Below are 17,353 nucleotides of genomic sequence, written 5' to 3' on the forward strand. Positions count from 1 at the left end.
CGTGGAGGGCCCCTGGGGGGCCCCGAGCCTCTGGCCGCCTGCCTCCTTCACGCACATCGGGGGCCGCACCAAGGCGGGGATCTCCCCCACAGCGAGACTCGCAGGTGGAGAAGAGAGTCCTCCACGGGCCTGGGTGGGACCACAGAACCAGCACACTCACGGTCTCACAAGAGCCGCACCCCACGAGCACGGAGGCCCCTGGCCGGGGCTCAGCCTCCGCGGGGACAGAGGGCCTGGGCACCAGTCAGACAGGCTGCGCAGCATCACCTCGTCTCCACCCCTGTGGGCCCCCTAACCTGGCCTCCCAGCTCCAGGCCCAGCACCTTTACACCGGTGTCGGCGCCTGGCCGCCTGGGGCCTGGGAGGTGGGAGACACAGGCTCAGCGCGGTAATGGTTTCTGCCTTGTCCTTCACAGCCCCGGCTGGCAGGGAGGTGGTCCCCAAGTGATGTGTGGCCCAGACAGGACACAGGCCACCTCTGCTGCCATTTCATTGGTCAAGCGAGGTGAGGAGCGACAGGGAATTTCAAACGTGTGGCGGTGGAGGAATGTAGTGCCCCGCACTGGGGCCGAAGGAGGCCGAGTACAGCAACTGGGGCGTGGGCCAGCCAGCGAGGGTCTGCGAGGGCAGGACAGAGCCGAGCAGCTGAAGGGTGTGCGTGGAGGGAGCCGGGGCGCAGTGCGGGAGACCGCAGGGCCTGGTGGCCACGCATCCCCGGTGTTACCGTGGGGCAGAAGAAGGCCCCTGGACTTCGTGGGATAGGAAGGAACGGCCGTCCCTATGGCCGGGTCGGACGGCAGAACTTACGGAGGCCAAGGCTTCCCAAAGTCTGTCAAACAACCCCGTAACAAAAAACGACTCTTCGGTGACAAACTCTTAGGCTCAGGGAGCTTGGCGACCTCACCTGGCTGTGTGAACAAGGGCGGAGGTGCAAGGCGTCAAACCGTGCCTCGGGCCCCCGCCACACAATGCAAAGCCCGTGGGGAGTCCAGTGGTCAGTGCCCAGGCCCCCGTTGGACCTGCGCAGGACCAGGGTACCCCGGGGCAACTCGAGCGCACGGTCTCCGGGGGCGGCCCTGGGGCGCGGACCGGCGCCAGGGGCTCCAGTTCAGCCCGGAGGCCGCACTGAGAGCGGGACCAGAGACCCAGCCAAGGAGACCCCGGCGCGCGGCCGCACATGTTTAGCGCCGCCGCCACCCCAGCGCTCGAGAGCGCGCGCTCGCGCGCGCGGCCGGGCTCTGGGCCCGCCGCCCCTCCCCCTCCCTCCCGAGGCTCAGTTTCGCTAGCCACCTGCCCCCTCCCCGGGGGTGACCCGCACCCGGCCCAGCACCGCGGGGCCGCCTGTCCTGGGCGCGACCGACCTCCGTCCCAGCGCAGCCCTTTCCCGCCGCCCCATCCCGGGCCCGGCGCGGCCCGGCGAAGCGCAGAGCCGCAGGCTGACGCTTAGGGTCCCCAGACAGAGCGCCGGCTTTGTTCACGAAGGCAGCGGGGATGCGGGGGTTCAGGGGAACCCCTCGTCTCCGCGGCCCCGCCGGGCGGAGGTGCCTCGTCCGTAGACCATTGGGCGCCGCGGCCCCAGTGTCAGCGCGGGACTGGCCCCTCCCGAAGTGATCAGCGGGTACAGGGCTCCGCGCGCCGCCAACCGCGCCAGTCCCGCCCCGTCTCCGCCCCCAGCGCTCGGCTTCGCCCCGGCTCCTTCGCGCCGGCCCCGCCCCGGCCCCGCCCCCGCGCGCTCGCAGTCCGCGGAGCCGGCACGGCCTCCAGGACCCGCGAGCGCTGAGGCTGAGGCGCAAGGCGGCAGCTGCCAGCCGCTCCCACTCCCGCTCCCGCCCGGCGGGCGGGCCATGCCCGGGTCTCCGGCCGCGGTGCGCACCCAGGCCCGGCGATGAGGAGCGGCGCCGAGCGCAGGGGCAGCAGCGCCTCGGCGCCCCCCAGTTCGCCGCCCTCCGGCCGCGCGCGCCCTGCGGGCCCCGACGCGCCCCTGGCCCTGCAGCCGCCCGCCACCGGCCAGCCTCGAGCCCGGGACGCGGGCGATGCCCGCGCGCAGCCGCGCCCCCTGTTTGCGTGGAGCAAGTGGAAGAAGAGGATGAGCTCGTCCATGTCGGCGGCCCCCGCGCGGAGGCCCGTGTTTGACGACAAGGAGGACGGTGAGTTCGGCCGCACGGAGGGGACTTGAGCCGCTCCGGGGACAGCGCGGGGCCCCCACCCGCTCTCGCAGGAGGCCGCGGCGGTAGGATTTCCTCGCACCCGGACTCCGCAGCCGCCGGGTGGGAAGGCATCCAGGGCTGCTTGGTTTCCGAGGAAACTCGGGAACCGTGCCGGAGGTGCCCACGCGTGTCCACAGCGCCCACCTGCATCCTCCACCTTGTCCAGGGACTGCCCGGCGGCTCCAGGCTTAGGTGGGACGCACCGAGGGCTGCACGTTTTCATTTTCCTCTTAGGGGGCCTTGCGCCGCTCCGTGTGCTGCGCCCATTGTGCAAGGGGGTGCGTGCCCCACAGGTGGCTGGGAGCCCCGGCCCTCGCTCTCGTCTGAGGTGCGCGCCAGGCGCTCGGCCAGGGGCATGCCCAGCCTTCGAGCTGGGATGTGCTGTGGCGGTGGCCTTGCCTTGTGCACAGAGCTGCCCTTTGGGGAGCCGGTTTCCTCCTCCAGGCGAAGCTGCCACCCAGAGCTTAGGTGCTCCTCAGTGGCCCCAGGGAGGTGGGTGCTGGTGGAAAGCAGGCGACAGGCAGCGGCCGACCTGCTCACGCCTTCGGCGCCCTGCTGGGCAGCAGGGACCTTCGCAGGGAGGGGGCTGTGTGGTGTCCACCTTTGGGGCACGGTGACACATTTACACACAAACACACAGCTCCTCCCCACAGATGCCATGCCGATCGCCCCAATGGTACCACGATGACACACTGGATGTTTTTGACATTTTCCTAAAATAGATGAAATATGCACTTTTTCCTTTGTAGGCAGGCTGCAGAGGTCTGATGGATCCTTTATAATTTTAGAGCACAGCTCAGCGCAAGAGCCCAAGCGATTTATTTCTGATAAATAATTTAAGCATTGTAGGAAATTACAATAGTCCGAGCTCAGGCCAGTGTTGGCGAGTGTGCAGGCTGGGTGCCAACCGTGGTCAGGGAGCGCGGCGGGAGCCTGCTGTTGTGCCGGGGTTGGGGTGGGCGCCGGCCGCAGGGAGGGGCCCCGACGCCGCTCCCCGTGCCTGGTTTTCAGGACCAGCCACGCGGCACAGTGTGACCTGGGACTGCCTTTCATTGTGTTCTGAATGTGGTGGGGGCAGCAGAGCTCACCGCTGTGAATGTTCCGTGTTACGTGTTTTTGTTTGTAGCACAAATATTCAACGTAAAGAAAGCCCAGAGTGAATTAGGAACGAGTGAGGAAGCAGATTGATGTCCGACTGCCGGGTAAGAGCGCGTCAGGGGCGACTCAGGATTTCAGCGCCGTCTGGTGCCGGCCGGGGCCGGCCGCGCTCTAGAGCCTGGCGCGCTGCTCCCTGAGGCCGGGGTGGAGACCCCAGTGCGGAACCAAAGCACGCGCTGCCCTCAGCCTGTTAGGGTGGACCTGTGCCGCGTGCTCCGGGTGTTACTTCTCAGGGTCCGAGGGTCACTGGAGAGGCGAAAGGCGCACAGCATCTGCTTAGGGTGCTCGCACTCTGATTCGAGAATTGCTTAGCACGCCCCGCCCCCCGCCCCGTATCTGCCTGCACGCGGGTGGCACGGACACCCGCTGTCGGGACTGCGGGAGGTGGGGACCGGCACGGGCCCCAGGTGACCATCGAGCACCTGCTTGTCACCGAACACGTGACCGGGGCTTACTCGGGCATCGGGGTGACCGGGAGGCCAGGCCCGTTTCTGGGGTTGGCGGCCCCTCTGTCCCACGCGCATCCCACAGACGTGTGTCCGTGTCAGGGCGCCCGCGGCTCGGGGGGGCCACAGCCGTGCCCGCAGCGGGGACGCTGTGCGGCTGTGAGCGTGGAGCCGTGGCTTTATTTGGGTGCAAAGAATGGGGTTTGGAAAGGAGGAAGGAACATCTTTCAGGAGGGGGCTGTGCCCTGACTCCGCCCCCCCCCCCCCAGGCTGGGTGTGCGGCCGCCTGGGCCCCCGGAGGGGCCGGGCGCGGGTGGGGCTGCTGACTCCCACTTACAGTCACGGTGCGGTTGCTATGGCAATGTGAAGCCTTCCGATGCCTTTTTTTTTTTTTATTAAAACACCCAATTAATACATCAAACTTGGTACACAGAGGAAAGGAAAAAAGAAAATGAGAGGGCAATTTAACAAAGTGCCAGGTAAATGGCGACAAAAAAGCGTGGTTGTGCTATGAAATAACTGTCCCTGCCAGTGCTGAGGAGTCTGACCCGCGGTCCTGACCTGGCAGGGGCGGGGGGACTGCGCAGGGCTCTGCGCCTCCCCTTCGCCCCAGAACCAAGGGCTGCCTTTTCCTCTCCCCCCGACCACCTTCCTTCCATTCTGTCCCTCCCCGGCTTCCAGAACAGTTCCTTCCAGGGACTGAGCCTGCGGGGGGCCTGTGTTTCTTCTGCTGCTCTGCCCCAGAGCTGTGCGGGGGGCCCTTCACTTCTCCTGGCCAGAGGGGCTGCTGGGAACCTGCTGGGGTGGGCCGCCCTTCTTAGCAGGGGCGGCGGGTCTCAGGTCAAGGGGCGTGAGCTTGCTCCTGGGGAGGGACTGAGGGCGGAGGAGGAGGCTGGCCTTCGCCCGGAAAGACGGGGAGCCCGGCCTTGGGCCGGTGTGCGGGCAGGTGGACGACGGGGCCACCAAGTGACCTTTCTTAACGTTAAAAACAAGTCTGTTTTTTTCTAACTATAGAAGCCATGACACGTGTACATTTGTAAGAATTTCATATTTTCTTGTTTCTTCCTAAAATTGCCCCAGATAGGAAAACCAAGACACCTGTGAGCGCCGCTGCACAAGGGTGTCCCTCCCTTGTGCGCCCTCCCGGCCTGTCCCTGGGAATTTGTTGGGCGGCAAGAGGGCGCTCAGACATCGGCACGTCTCTAAGCCCCCACCCACCGCCCCGGGATGGGCAGTCAGGATGACTCTCCCGGGATGAGAGTCACTGCTTGGTGGAGAGAATGTTGTTTAATTCCCCTCCGAGGACACTGGGGTGTTTCTGTTTCATAAACACCGTAGACAGGTAGGCAGTGGACGTCCTTTGTACGGTCAGCCTGGCGCACCTGGCTGACGTCTGTGGGACAAATTCCCGGGAGTGACTTCGCACCGCCGCGGGGGTGTCTGTGTAAGGCAGCGTGTCGGCCCGCCCGGCCCCGGCGGAGAGCCGGCTGCTGTCCTGGGTGCCGCACGGTCACACAGCGGTGACCAAATAGAGGGGGCTGCCACGGGTGCAGGGGACCGGACAGAGGGGCCAGCAGGAGGCCACAGTAGACGAGGGAACGTGAGCAAATGACCGAAGGGCAGGAGGGGCCGGAGCAGAGGGCAGGGGAGGCCGGGAAGGGAGGCGAGTGCGTGCTTCTCTCGGGGCATGAAAGCCCTTTCCCCGAGTCCTGTCGAACCGGGAGCACGGACGAAGTCCTCACCGAGGACGCGCTCCTGGTTTTAGAGAGAAGGGAAGGGAGGGAGAGGAACACCCACGAGAGAAAGAAGTATCGACCGGTTGCCTCTTGTAGGCGCCCGGACTAAGGACTGACCCTGCAACCCAGGCGCGTGCCCTGACGGGGAGTCGAGTCCGTGCCCTTGCCATTTACAGGAGGCAGCTCCCGCGGAGCCGCACCAGGCAGGGAGGTGTTTCACTTTTTGACAACCTAACGGGCGAAGAGGTTGTATCAGCCCTTCAAGTTCCTTTGATTACGAGTGAGATTCGCCGTCTTTGCCTTCGATGGACGGACGGGTGCCCGTTGGGGCTCCAGCTGCTGGCACCTGCCCCGACCAACGCCTCCTGGTCAGAACTGGGGTGCTGCTGTCCTGCGCCTTCCACGGCTCTGAGTACGTGCAGGCCTCCCCTGACAGCCCCCCGCCCGCCCCCCCCCGCCTGTCATTTATCTGGGAAGGCTGCTAGTTCTGGTCTGGGGCCTCCGGGGCGTCTGGGTACGGCTGTGTGAACGGCGCGTGCTCCGAGGAGGCCTCAGGATCTCCGGCTCCGTTCCGCCTGGGGTCCCGCAGAGACGCGCCCCCGGGCGCAGGGGAGAACGGTGCCGGGGAAGCCTCTGCCTGCCCAGCTGCAGCTTCGCTCGCCACACCCGGAGTCCCGCCCCGGACTGAGCGCCTCTCCCTCCGGCGAGGCCTGTGCTCCCCCCGGGGGAGTGTGTCTGGGCTGCCGGGAGACCGAACACGCCCCTGTTGTGTGCTAGTCCCGTGTGTCTGTGGCTCCGTGCGCGGGGTCTTTCTGCCTGTCGCGTGGCCCGCGGCCCGGTTGCTGGAACAGCGCTCGCCGCGAGGGCGGCCCCTCTGCCCCCTTTCTGCCTGTCTCCCTGGGCCGTGTGGGTGGCGTCTGCAGAGGGCAACTCCCCGGCTGCGTCCTGGGGCCTGTGCCCCCCTGTCCTTTGTCCACTGCCCAGAGCCTGCAGGGCAGCGGAGGGTGCGGTGCGGCCGCGGGGGACTGACCCCGCCCGAGCTCCCAGTGCGGGTAGAGCCCCAGCTTTCGGAGCCCTCCCCGGGGGGCTGGCCTTGAGTTTTGGCAGGCGCCTCTCCCTCCCCTCCTGACCCTGAAACGCGGTGGGAGGGAGGAGTCTCTCTGTGGGGGCCCCCCAGGGCACCGCCCCCCGGCCCCCGCAGGGGCGCTGGGGGCTGCAGAGGCCCCTGCTTGGGGGTGGGCCTTGGGTCCCCGGGGCAGGAGGGCACAAAGCCCAGCCCCCTTGCACGTTCAGCCCTGGCCCCGGGGCGTTGCAGGCGCTGGTCTCCCTGTGGCCCCGTGGCCGGGAAGGACTTGGGACCCGCTGTCACACTCTTTATGTAACAAACGTCAGCTCTGCGTGTCTATCCATCTGGTTGTATGTTTTAAATGCTAAAAATAAGCCTGTTTTCTTTTAAAAATGTAACCGCCCAGCTTCCAGCTGAGATCTGCAGGAATGGGCTGGAGGCCTTTCTGCTCGGGGTTCTCTCTGGGGGCGCAGCGCCAAGGCAGGCTGGGGCGCAGCCGCTGAGCAGCGACGTTCCAGCAGGGCCTGGACACCCCCCGCCAGGGGCTCCTGCGGGGCCGCGGGCCCCCAGCCCCTGGGGTCCTGAGAACGGGGTGGGGCCGGACTCCGCCTGTCGGCCCAGCCCCCAGGAGAGGCCAGCGCTCGCGTGCCCAGCCGGGGGGACTGTAGAGGGAAGACGGGCCCCCCGGGCTGTGGCCTTGGCACCGCCCCGACGCCCGAGGGGCCTGAGCCGGGAGAGCTCAGCTTGGGCCGCAGCAGGGGCAGCGCCTGTCTCCCTTCTATTTTGCTTTTGTTCCTGTGTCGCTCCCAGGTCTCTTCCCTCAGGCGTTGCCTGCTGCCTGTGTCACCAGAATGTAGCCGCACTGTGTCCCGCGGCTCCCCTGACACCGTGGCGGCCTCGTCCTTTGTCTGAGCTGAGACAGGCCCCTTCCCTCGGGCTCCCACCCTGGCAGGTCGCGGGAGGCCCCGCGGACCCTTTGCCCGTCCCCCGAGCTCGCCCTCCCGCCCACAGAAGGTCCTGCCCCCGCACCCCTAGGGCTTGCCGTGGGGTGCGAGGGGGTGCTCTGTGCCACCCCGGGTGGCACCCTCCTCGGCGGCTCCAGGCCTCTCTTTAGCCCTCTGGGTCCTATGTCAAGGGCCTGTGGCCGTGGTCCCACCTCCCTCGCTGGCAGAAAGCTCAGAGTGGGGCTCCCCCGCCCCCCAGGGAGTGGGCGCCTGCTGGCGGGTGCCAGGGGGACATGCTGGGCTCCTCGGTGCTCCGGGTGGCCTAGCACGCAGAATGATTTCAATGATTGAAATTAGAGACCATTTGGGAGAAGCTGTAATTAATGCAATTGTCGTTATTTTTAAAAACTGGGATGCAAGCTTCATCAAAAAAAGTTTTCCGTCTTGACCCAAAATCTGTCATACAAACCAAGGCATCGGACTGAAACCAGCGGGGCTGAGGGCAGAGCGCAGACACAGGGGCTCGCTGAGGCCCGGCCCCTCCAGCCGTGGGAGGCCGCCTCTCCTCGACGCCCGGCTCCTAAACACGCCCCGGGCCGCAGCCGGCCTCTGAGGGCTGCCGGCGCGGGTGCGGGCCCTTGCGGGTCGTGTGAAGGCCCTGCTTGCTGCGGTCTGAGCGCCGAAGCCGAGGAAACAGGTGGGTGACAGCCAGTGCCGCACCCAGGGCATGCAACGCCGGAGCGGAGCGCGCTCAGTTTCTCGCAGCCCTTTCGGAGCTGGCCTCAGAACGGCCTCCTTGCCTTCAGAAGTCACCTCGCGGCTCCTCGGGCTCGTGCAGGGAGGCGGACTCGTCACCAGCGTGAGGACCCGGCGGCTGCGGCTGATGGGGCGTGGCTGGGCATCGGAGCCCTTCGAGTGTGGCTTTAGCTCCTTCCTGCGCGTCACGCTGTGCAGGGGGACGTCTGCCGTGCCGTTTGGTGCCTCCGGGCCCTCGGCCTCTCCCCGCGGCCCGCGTCCTGCTCATCAGCTGCCCGCGTCCCACAGCCCTGGGACCCAGGCGGCACGGGCAGGGATGTGTGACCGAGCTTCTCACCTCTGGCCCGTGTGTGTGCACGTGCGCACGCGCGTGCCTGTGGGGACTGATGTCAGTTCCTTGTTGCTGGTAATAAACTTATCCCCCAACGTAGTGACTGAGCAGCCATTTCCGCGATTTCTCATGATTCCGTGGCCGGGAACGTGGACAGGGCCCCGTGGGGATGGGCCTCTCGGCTCCATGGGACATCGGCAGAGATAGAACGTCCACAGTGGCTTTCTCATCGCCACGCACGTGGCGCCTCGTTTGAAGCGGGAACGGCCCGAGGCCAGGGGGCTGCAGAGGGACCACCCGGACGCGCGTCCCGCAGTCTCAGCTCCGCTGTCGGCTGACCTCCTCGTCACCCACCTGCGTATGAACAGACCCCTTCAGAACACAGCGGCCGAAATCAGCAAATGTCACCGTACGGTTTCTGAGTGGGCCATTCGGGAGTGGCTCCCCGGCGGGCCCGGTGCCGGGGACACCGCCCACCCCATGAGGCTGCAGTCCGGGTGCCAGCCCGGCTGCCGTCGTCCGAGGGTCCAGCCGCGGCTGGCAGGCCCACTCCCAGCCAGGTCCCCCGCGGGGCTCGCGGCTGGAGGCCTTGGTGCCTCACCACGGCGCCTCTCTGAGGGCCACTCGTGTGCCCTAACACGTGGCCGTGGCCTCCCCACGACGTGGTGAGTTAAGGACCCGCCCCCAAAGTCACACACTGTAGCTGCCACCTGATCCTGCGCGCCAGACGCCAGCTGCTCTGTGCCGCCCATGCTCGGAGGCAGGGAGTTGGCTCCACCCTGTGGCAGGGATGTCGAAGAAGGGGGCACGCTCTCGATGACGACAGCGGTCCCGCGCCGCCGCGAGGCCACGCGCTGGCCCCAGGCCTCTGCAGCAGGAGGGCAGGACTGCGCACGGGACCCGCCGGTGGCTGTTCCGGGGTCGCGTTCGCCTGGGTCCTCGCTTTCCCTTCCGAGTTATCCCTGCTTTCTAAGTATCAAAGTCAACTTCAGTTTCTGAACCACATTTGAGCTCCTCAGGCAAAAAGGGTAGTTTGCAAAGTTAGCAGGAGGTAGAGACAGGGAAGGGGAGGAAAGACGCAGAGGAAAACCCCTGCGGCAGGAAGGGCCCGCCGGGCCCCGGTGCCCTGCCCCGTCGGTCGGGCCGGGAGTGGCTTGGAGGCGGTGGGAACCCGGGCCGGGCCCTGCGGTCCGACCTGCCAGGTGCTGGGGCAGCAGGCGCCCAGACAGCAGTGGGTGGGGCAGCGGGGGGCCGGCACCCGGGCGGGCGGGGCCGCTGGCGCTGGAAGGGACCCCCTTCTCCGTGGCAGCTCTTGCAGAGGGTGCCCCGTGAGCTCACAGCTGGTAGGATATATGTACAAATGTGTGTTACTTTTAAAAATTCTTTTCCTCTGTCGTTTGGATTCCGATGCCCTTTGCCCCGAGCCCTCAGCAATTAGAATGTGCGCCCCCCCGAAGCTGGGCTCGGGGCAGACTCGGGGCTGGGGGGCTCAGCCCAGGCTCCTCCCGGCCCCACCCCTGCCTTGGCCGCCTGGCTGGCCCTGGGGCTCCTGCCCAGGGTCTCCGACGCTTCTGGGAACCAGAGAGGGAGGGGGCTCACGCTCCCCGCGCCCGAGCTGTCGACTGGGCGTGGCTATCAATACCGGCCGCCTCGCCCTCAGACGTGCCCCGGTTTGGGTGATAAATCGTGTGGCTGCCCGTCTAGCCACCTGACACTGCCCGATGGTCCTTTTTTCTTTATAGCTTTTTATTATGTAACAAAGTGACAAGATGAGATATCGAGAAGCCCAGTGTCTTACGTAAACTCAGCACTAGTGCGGGGCCCATTTGCCATTTGTCACGTCGCCTTTCAATCCACACGCGAATGCACACAGAATATATATCACTGTTAACAAGCCGTTTCCTAGTACACTTATTTTAGTATATTTTAGAGTTACAGAAGCCCCGGCTGGAGTAGCTCCATGGACTGAGCGCTGGCCTGCGAACCCAAGGGTCGCTGGTTCGATCCCCAGGCAGGGCACAGGCCTGGGGTGCCGGCTGGGTCCCCAGTTGGGGGCACAAGAAGCAACCACATATGGATGTTTCTCTCCCTCTCTCTCTCTTTCCCTCCCCGCTCTCTAAAAATAAATCTTTAAGAAAAATCTCAGATTTGCAGAACAGTTGTGAAAGTATACAGAGAGCTCTGGCCTGTCCCTCACCTGGTTCCCCTGACGCTCACACCCTGTGTGAGTCTGGTACATTTGTCATAGCCAGTGAAGCGATATTGACACATTATTGTAGTAGAGAAGCAGACCAATAGAACAACAGTGTGTGTAGAGATGACAGGTAGGTAGGTGACAGGTAGACAAGCAGGTGATGGATGGATGGATAGACAGGTAGGTAGAGTGATGATGGAGAGAGACGACGGGCAGGCAGGCAGATCGGGGGGGATCGGCTCGTGTGGTTCTGGACAGCCGGGGAGGCCAGCGTCACGGTCCGGCCCGGGTCTGCCGGCCTGAGACGTGCCGCCGACGGCCCGCGTCCCAGCCAGAAGGCTCGGGAAGACGCGGTGAGGCCCCAGCTGGGCAGCGGGGCAGGAACAGGGGTGAATCGCCCCCCCACCGCCTCGTTTTAGCCCGGCCCATCTTAACCCTCCGCGACCCGGTCCGGCCAACACCGGCCTGCTGGGCTGCCCGCCGCCTCCGTGCCCTGCGTGACCTCCTCCTCGCGGCCAGGGTGGGCCCGCGTTCGGCCGGAGCTGTGTCTGTGGCGTTGGCCGGGGGGCTCTGAGCCCCCGGGGCCCGGTGCACAGGCGAGTGCACGGCATCCTGCACACCAGCCAGCGCAGGCAACCAAGTACAGGCCCGCCGACGAGACAGGCACGATGCTTCCCGAGCCGCGAGGCCTCCGGAGGGCGTGGCTGTGGCGCGGGGTCCCCGTGTGACCGGCGCAGTGGCAGAGACACGGTCGGAGTCGCCGGGGGAGGCGCTCTGGGGTGCTGGGAGCGCTCGTTCCTGGACTGGGGCTGAGTCCTGGGTGCGTTCCCTTCATACCAGCCATTTGAGCCGAATGGATGTCGCAGGAGCCTGCGTATTTGTGGCCTGCCTGGCAGGCTCTAATCAAAAGTTTACGAGAGTATTTTAGGAACACCAGCGGGCCCCACCCAGAAATCCCGCTCAGCTCTGTTCGGCCCAGCGCACCGCCCATGCCCGAGGGCGAGGAGGCTGTGGGCTCGGTTCTGGGAGGCGGGGGTCCCAGGGTGTGGACTTGGCTCCAGTGGCCCCAGAGTGCGCGCCACTGCATACACGTCCCCGCGTGCCTGCCCCAGGGCCCGAGTGGCCTCTGCCTGTAAGGCCTGTCCCCCGCGTGCTCCCCGGTGTGTGCTCGTGCCCCTCTCAACTCCAGGCCCAGAATCCTGACTTCCAGGAAGTGCCCCGAGCCCAGGCCAGGGGCCTGCCCTGCGCCGTCCCTGCCTGGACACCTGCCCCACCCGTGGGGCGTGGGGCATGGCCCGGGGAGGCCCCCCCCAGCAGCTCAGGGGACAGAGACCATCCAAGGGACCGGCCTGAGTGGCAGCACTGTGGCCCCGAGCCCAGGCTCTGGGCCCCAGGCGCAGCTGTGAGCTCCGTGTGGTGCTAAGTTCACGTTTCATAATGTTGATGCATCATCCCCCGCTCCCGAGTGTGGGCGGGGGTGAACCAGGGGCCTGTGTGTCTGCGGGGAGGGCGCCTTGCAGCCGTCAGACCGCACCCACGGCAGGGCGTGCGGCGAACCAGCCGCACACTGCGCCCTCCCTGCGGAGAGCCGCCTTCCCATGCCCTGCTCCCCTGCAGCGAAACGCCTCGAGAGCGCTGTGCCCTGCGGTGTCCGGTCCTTCCTCACTGGGGTCAGGGCTTGTCCCCGCGGCCCCAGAGCTCCGTGAGGCCCCTTCCCCGGGGCTGAGTCTGATGCCCAGTGCTCAGCCCTCCTCGTTCCTGACCCAGGCAGACTGGGCGCTCTGGAGTGTCCCCAAGCCCCTGGACCCACGGGGCTTCCTCCAGGACGCCCGCGCCCCGACGCCCCTCCCCCGGCTCCGCGGAGCCCCAGCGCCGCGGGGGGGCCCCTTCCCGGCCTTCTCCTCCCGCTGCACTCACGCCCTGGCCATCTCAGCCTTCAAATGTCATCCATATGCCGACGACTCCCCAATTTAAACCTCCAGCGGGACCTGCCTCCCACATTCCAGACTTTCCGGTCCTGCCTCAGACTCCACGCCGCCTCTCCTGGGTGTCTCATGGATGTTTCAAGTCCAGCACGTTCAGGAGCAAACTCTGATGCGGCCCCGCCCCGCCACGGCCTGGCCCGAGAGGGGCCCGGCCGCCGGCCCCAGCCCTCGGCTAGCAGTCACACGGCCCCGCCCGTCCCCGGGGCCAGAGGGGCTGCCGGCCAAGGACGGGGGCGGCTGGGCGGTGCTACCTTTGGCGAGAGCAGTGCCCACCACGTCCCCATCAAGCCCTCGAGTTGTGCCCCCGGCCCTTGCCTGCTTTGCTCTTCGTGGGGGGGGGGCCTCTGGTGTGCCGTGGGGAGGGGTGCAGTTTGGGCGGCCGATGTCTTCCTCCCGCCTCTCCCACGGCGGGGCCCGCCGCGGGGAGAGCGGTCGGCCAGGCCTCGGGGAGAAGCCGCGAGAGGCCAACGCCTGCGGGAGCGGCGGGACCCCAGGCCACGGCGTCCCAGCGGCTGCGTCCGCGGGGCCCTCCTCAGGCGGCAAAGGCCGCGGCACCACGGGACGAAGCCCAGGGCCGCCCCACCTCTCTGCGCAGCTGGAGCCCAGCTCCCGTCCGTCCCTGGCGACCGTCCCGCCTTCTCTGAGGGGCGAGCGGCGAGCGCAGGCCGCATGCACGGAGGGACAGGCCCCAGAGAGGGGCTGTAGGGCGAGGCAGGAGCAGCGGCCGGCAGGGGAGGGGCGGGCGCTGCTGGGTTGCTGGGGGCGACGCAGAGGCTGCGGCGCCTCCTTCAGGCCGAGTGTGATGGGCGTGGCTGTGGCACTGCTGTCCCGAAGCCTCTCCCCGAGTTAGTTTGGAAACTTGCACATGGGCTGGTTATGAAACGCGTGTCAGACAGGAGCCCAGAAGCTGGCTGACGAGCAGACAGGAGCCCCGTGCCCAGGGTGGGCAGCCGCCTCCGAGGAGGGTGCTGGTGCCACCTGGGGACCTCAGCTGGACCCCCACAGGCTGAGCGGGGGGGGGGGCCGGCTGGGAGAGGGCGGCGCCGGCCACCCCTGACGCCGGCTGGCTCAGCACCGTGGACGTGGGGCGCTCCGTGCGGTGGGCCGGCCTGTGCACCGCGGGACGTCAGCAGCTCCGCTGGCCTCTCTCCACGGAGGCCGGTGGCACACTTCTGCGTTGGTGACAATGCTGCCTCAGACGCTGCCGCGCGTCCCCCACTGCCCTAGGCTGCAGGAACAGCCCCCAGCAGGGGGAGCTGTGGAGGCCTGGGCTAACGGTCAGGGTTGGTGTGGATTTCAATGGTCTTCAGGAGGCCCCGCCCCGGCACGGGCCGCCCCAGGGCGTCCGGAGCCGGGCGGTCCGGGCGGGGCCTCCGCTGGCGGACGAGGCCACAGCGGCTCCGAGAAGCACGGCCTCCCGGGGCCCAGAGCCAGGCCGGGGCCGGGTCTCCAGGGACGAGCAGGGCCTGTGACCTGCACGGCTGTGCCAGCACCAGAGCCGGCTCGGGGGGCCCCAGGTGGACGGGGAATCGCGGGTCCACATGAGTGTGCGATGTCGGCACACACGTGTGCAGACGTGTGCGAGCACAGCATGCGCACTACCATGTGTGAATGTGAGCACAAATGGGTGTAAATGCGGTGCGAGCACATGTGTGTGAGCGTGTGGGCCCGTGAGCAGAGCGTGCGCACGGGTGTGTGCGGGTGTGCAGGTGCGTGTGCGTGCATAGGCTGTGGGGATGTGTTTATGCACGCGTGTGAGTGTGCACTTGTGGGAGGCACGGACGCGTTTATGAGCGTGTGTGATTGTGAGTGTGGGCGTGCGTGTGTGGGTGTGAGGGATGTGTTTGTATGCGTTTGTGTGTGAGCGTATAAGATTGTGTTTTTACATATGAGGTCTGTCTGGAAAAAGGCCAGCCATTGTTAATATAATGAGAACGGTTTGCTCAACATCCATGTGACCTGGCCGCCAAGGAGAGGGGGCTGTAATGCACGCGTGTGAACAGCGACGGCTTCCCTGTCTAGTCAGTGGGTCTGTAGACGCCGTCGAGCGAGCACTTGCCCTGGGCGGCCCTCAAATTCAAAATAACTGAGTGAGTAGAGCAACGAATCCACATCCAATTTTGCATTAAGCTTGAACATTCCTCCACGGAAACTATTTGGATGATTCAGAAGCCGCAGCTGCGGGCAACGGGTGACTGGCAGCTTCATCATGACAACACGCCTGCTCATGCATCACGTCACGTGCAGCGCTTTTTCACGAAACATCAAATCACCCAGGTGACTCAGCCCCCTGCAGCCCAGATTTGGTGCCCTGGGACTTCTGCCTCTTCCCAAAACTAAAGTCACCTTTGAAAGGGCAGAGATTTCAGACCATCAATGAAATTCAGGAAAATACAACGGGGCCGCTGATGGCGACGGGGAGACCGGGGTGAGGTCCCAAGGTCCCTGCTCTGAAGGGGACTGAGGTGTCATTGTCCTCAGAGTTGTACAGAGATTCTTGTATCTTGATCTTCTTCAAGGAATGTCTCTATTCATAGTCCATGGCTGGATACCTTCTGGACAGACCTCGTGTTTGTGTGACTGTGGGGAATTGTGTTTGTGTACGTCTGTGTGTGAGGGAGATTGTGTTTGTCTGTGTTTGTCTGTGTTTGTGTGCACGCCCACATGTGTCAGGGGAGAAGCAGCAGCCGACCCAGGGGGGCCCGTGCTGGGGTGGGCACGTCCACTGTGTCCACTCCGTGTGGCCCGCTTTGCCCTTGGAGGCGGGTCGGGCAGGCGAGCCGCCTGCCGCCCCCAAGTCTCTCTTGGCCTCTTGAAGGAGTAGCCGGCTCCGTGGTGGCCGACCATGAACCCCATCCGCATGTGGGCTCCGCCGCCTGTCCCCTTCTCTGTTGGGATGACAGAGGGGCGGACCGCCTGGCTCGTTGGGGCAGGAGGTTCGGATGGCCGCCCTGTGCGCCCAGGTGGACCTGGGGCCATGTGGCTGTGCCCCGCTGTCTGCAGACAGACCTTCCGGGGGTGCGGGGTCGGAGCCGGGGGCGGATGAGCCGGCGGGTCTCAGCTGTGTGTCGGGCTGGGAGGCCAGGCTTGATCGGCTCGCCCCATCAGGCTCCTGAGTTCCAAGGGCGAGGGTGGCGGGGAGCATCCTACCCGAGGGTTCCTGCCTCAGGCAGCTGAGCCCCCGCCCTCTGGCCGGGGCGACAGACCTTCGAGCCTCAAGGGCAGCCCTGGAGAAGAGCACCGTGGGCTGAGGAAGTGGAGGGGACAGGGCCCACGGGACCGGGGCGGTGTGGACCCACATGGGCGTGTCCAGTGGGCTCTCCAGAAACTTTTACAAAACGAACTCCGGTTCCTTTTAATTACCGGAAAGTGCAGTGCCCCAGAGAAGACGCACTGGCTCCTTCGCCGGCTGAGTTAATTGGAAGGTTCCGAAAGCCTCGGTTAATTACCGCTTCCTCTCTGGCGCTGCCTCGGCTCCAAGGGCGGCACTCGATTGATTCCCGCTCTGGGTGTTGAGAGAGTGAGCGCCCGGCGGCGGAGGCGGGGGGGGGGGGGTTGTTCCCGGATGGGGACAGGCTGACGGGGGAGGCGGGGGCCAGGCGGGGGAGGCGGGGCCAGGCGGGGGAGGCGGGGCCAGGCGAGAGCCGCCAGCCCCGCGCGCGTGGGCCCCGCGCCTTCCCTGGAACCTCCTGTGGGTGGCTCGTGGGCCTCCCGAGAGAGCGCGAGCCCGGCGGGCGCAAGGCCGCCCTGGACTCCCGGGGCCTTGCCCACGTGAAGCGCTCGGCAAACGCTTGTCGATCGGAGCGAAGGGAGGAGAAAGCGAGGAGGGGCGAGCCGACGCGGGTGAAGGGGGCTCACCTTTCCAGGGTCAGGAGCAGAAATGGTCAATTTTAAATACCAGGGCTACTGACCTACAATTTACATCAGATAAGATCCCTCGATTTTCAGGGTGTGATTCGATGCGTCTGACAGATGTGTACAGCCCTGTACCCGCCGCTGTGGGCCAGGGCAGACCATCCCTGTCACCTGGAAAGGTGCCCGTGCCCCTTCGCGGTCGCCCTGGGGTCACCGGAGCCGGCCCACGGCCGGCGGAGCCAGGTCTGTGCGTCCCTCACGTCCTTGCGATTCTCCATGGTGACTTTGGAAAAGGAGGTTTTGGTTTGGTGAAGTCCAGTCTTCATCAGTTTCTTCTTTACGGTTGGTTCTTTTTTGTGTTTTCTCTGGGAAAACCGGTGCAACTCGTGGTCACCAAGGTTTTCTCCTTTGTTTCCTTTTAGAACGTGTGTGGTCTTAGCTGTGAATTTTTGTTTCTATTCCACGTCAAGTTGCTTTTTGTACTGACTTGAAGTAGGGGCCCTGGCTCTCGCTCTCTCTCATTCTCTTTCTTTGTCTCTTCCTCCCCCGCCCCCGCCCCCTCTCCTGCTCCGCGTGGATGTCTGTGTGACCCGGCACCGCGTGCTGAAGGGACTGTCCTTCCCCGCTGAAGCCCCCGGTGTCTTAGTTCAAGTCCCTTGCGCCTGATACTGTGGG

At 65.7% G+C, this 17,353-nt stretch overlaps 1 protein-coding gene across 1 annotated transcript in view; it reads left to right on the forward strand.

The window, feature by feature from the left end:
* Window positions 1–1,885: 1,885 nt before the first annotated feature.
* Window positions 1,886–17,353, forward strand: part of STK32C (serine/threonine kinase 32C) — a 36,964-nt gene continuing 21,496 nt past the window's right edge. Inside the window, exon 1 of the mRNA XM_054585007.1 lies at window positions 1,886–2,147. Coding sequence (XP_054440982.1) covers window positions 1,886–2,147 — 262 coding nt within the window. The remainder of the gene's footprint in view (window positions 2,148–17,353) is intronic.

The sequence above is a fragment of the Pteronotus mesoamericanus genome, unplaced genomic scaffold (assembly GCF_021234165.1).
Source record: "Pteronotus mesoamericanus isolate MK-2021 breed Mesoamerican mustached bat unplaced genomic scaffold, CSHL_Meso_final contig_1201, whole genome shotgun sequence".
In the NCBI taxonomy this organism is placed as follows: domain Eukaryota; kingdom Metazoa; phylum Chordata; class Mammalia; order Chiroptera; family Mormoopidae; genus Pteronotus; species Pteronotus mesoamericanus.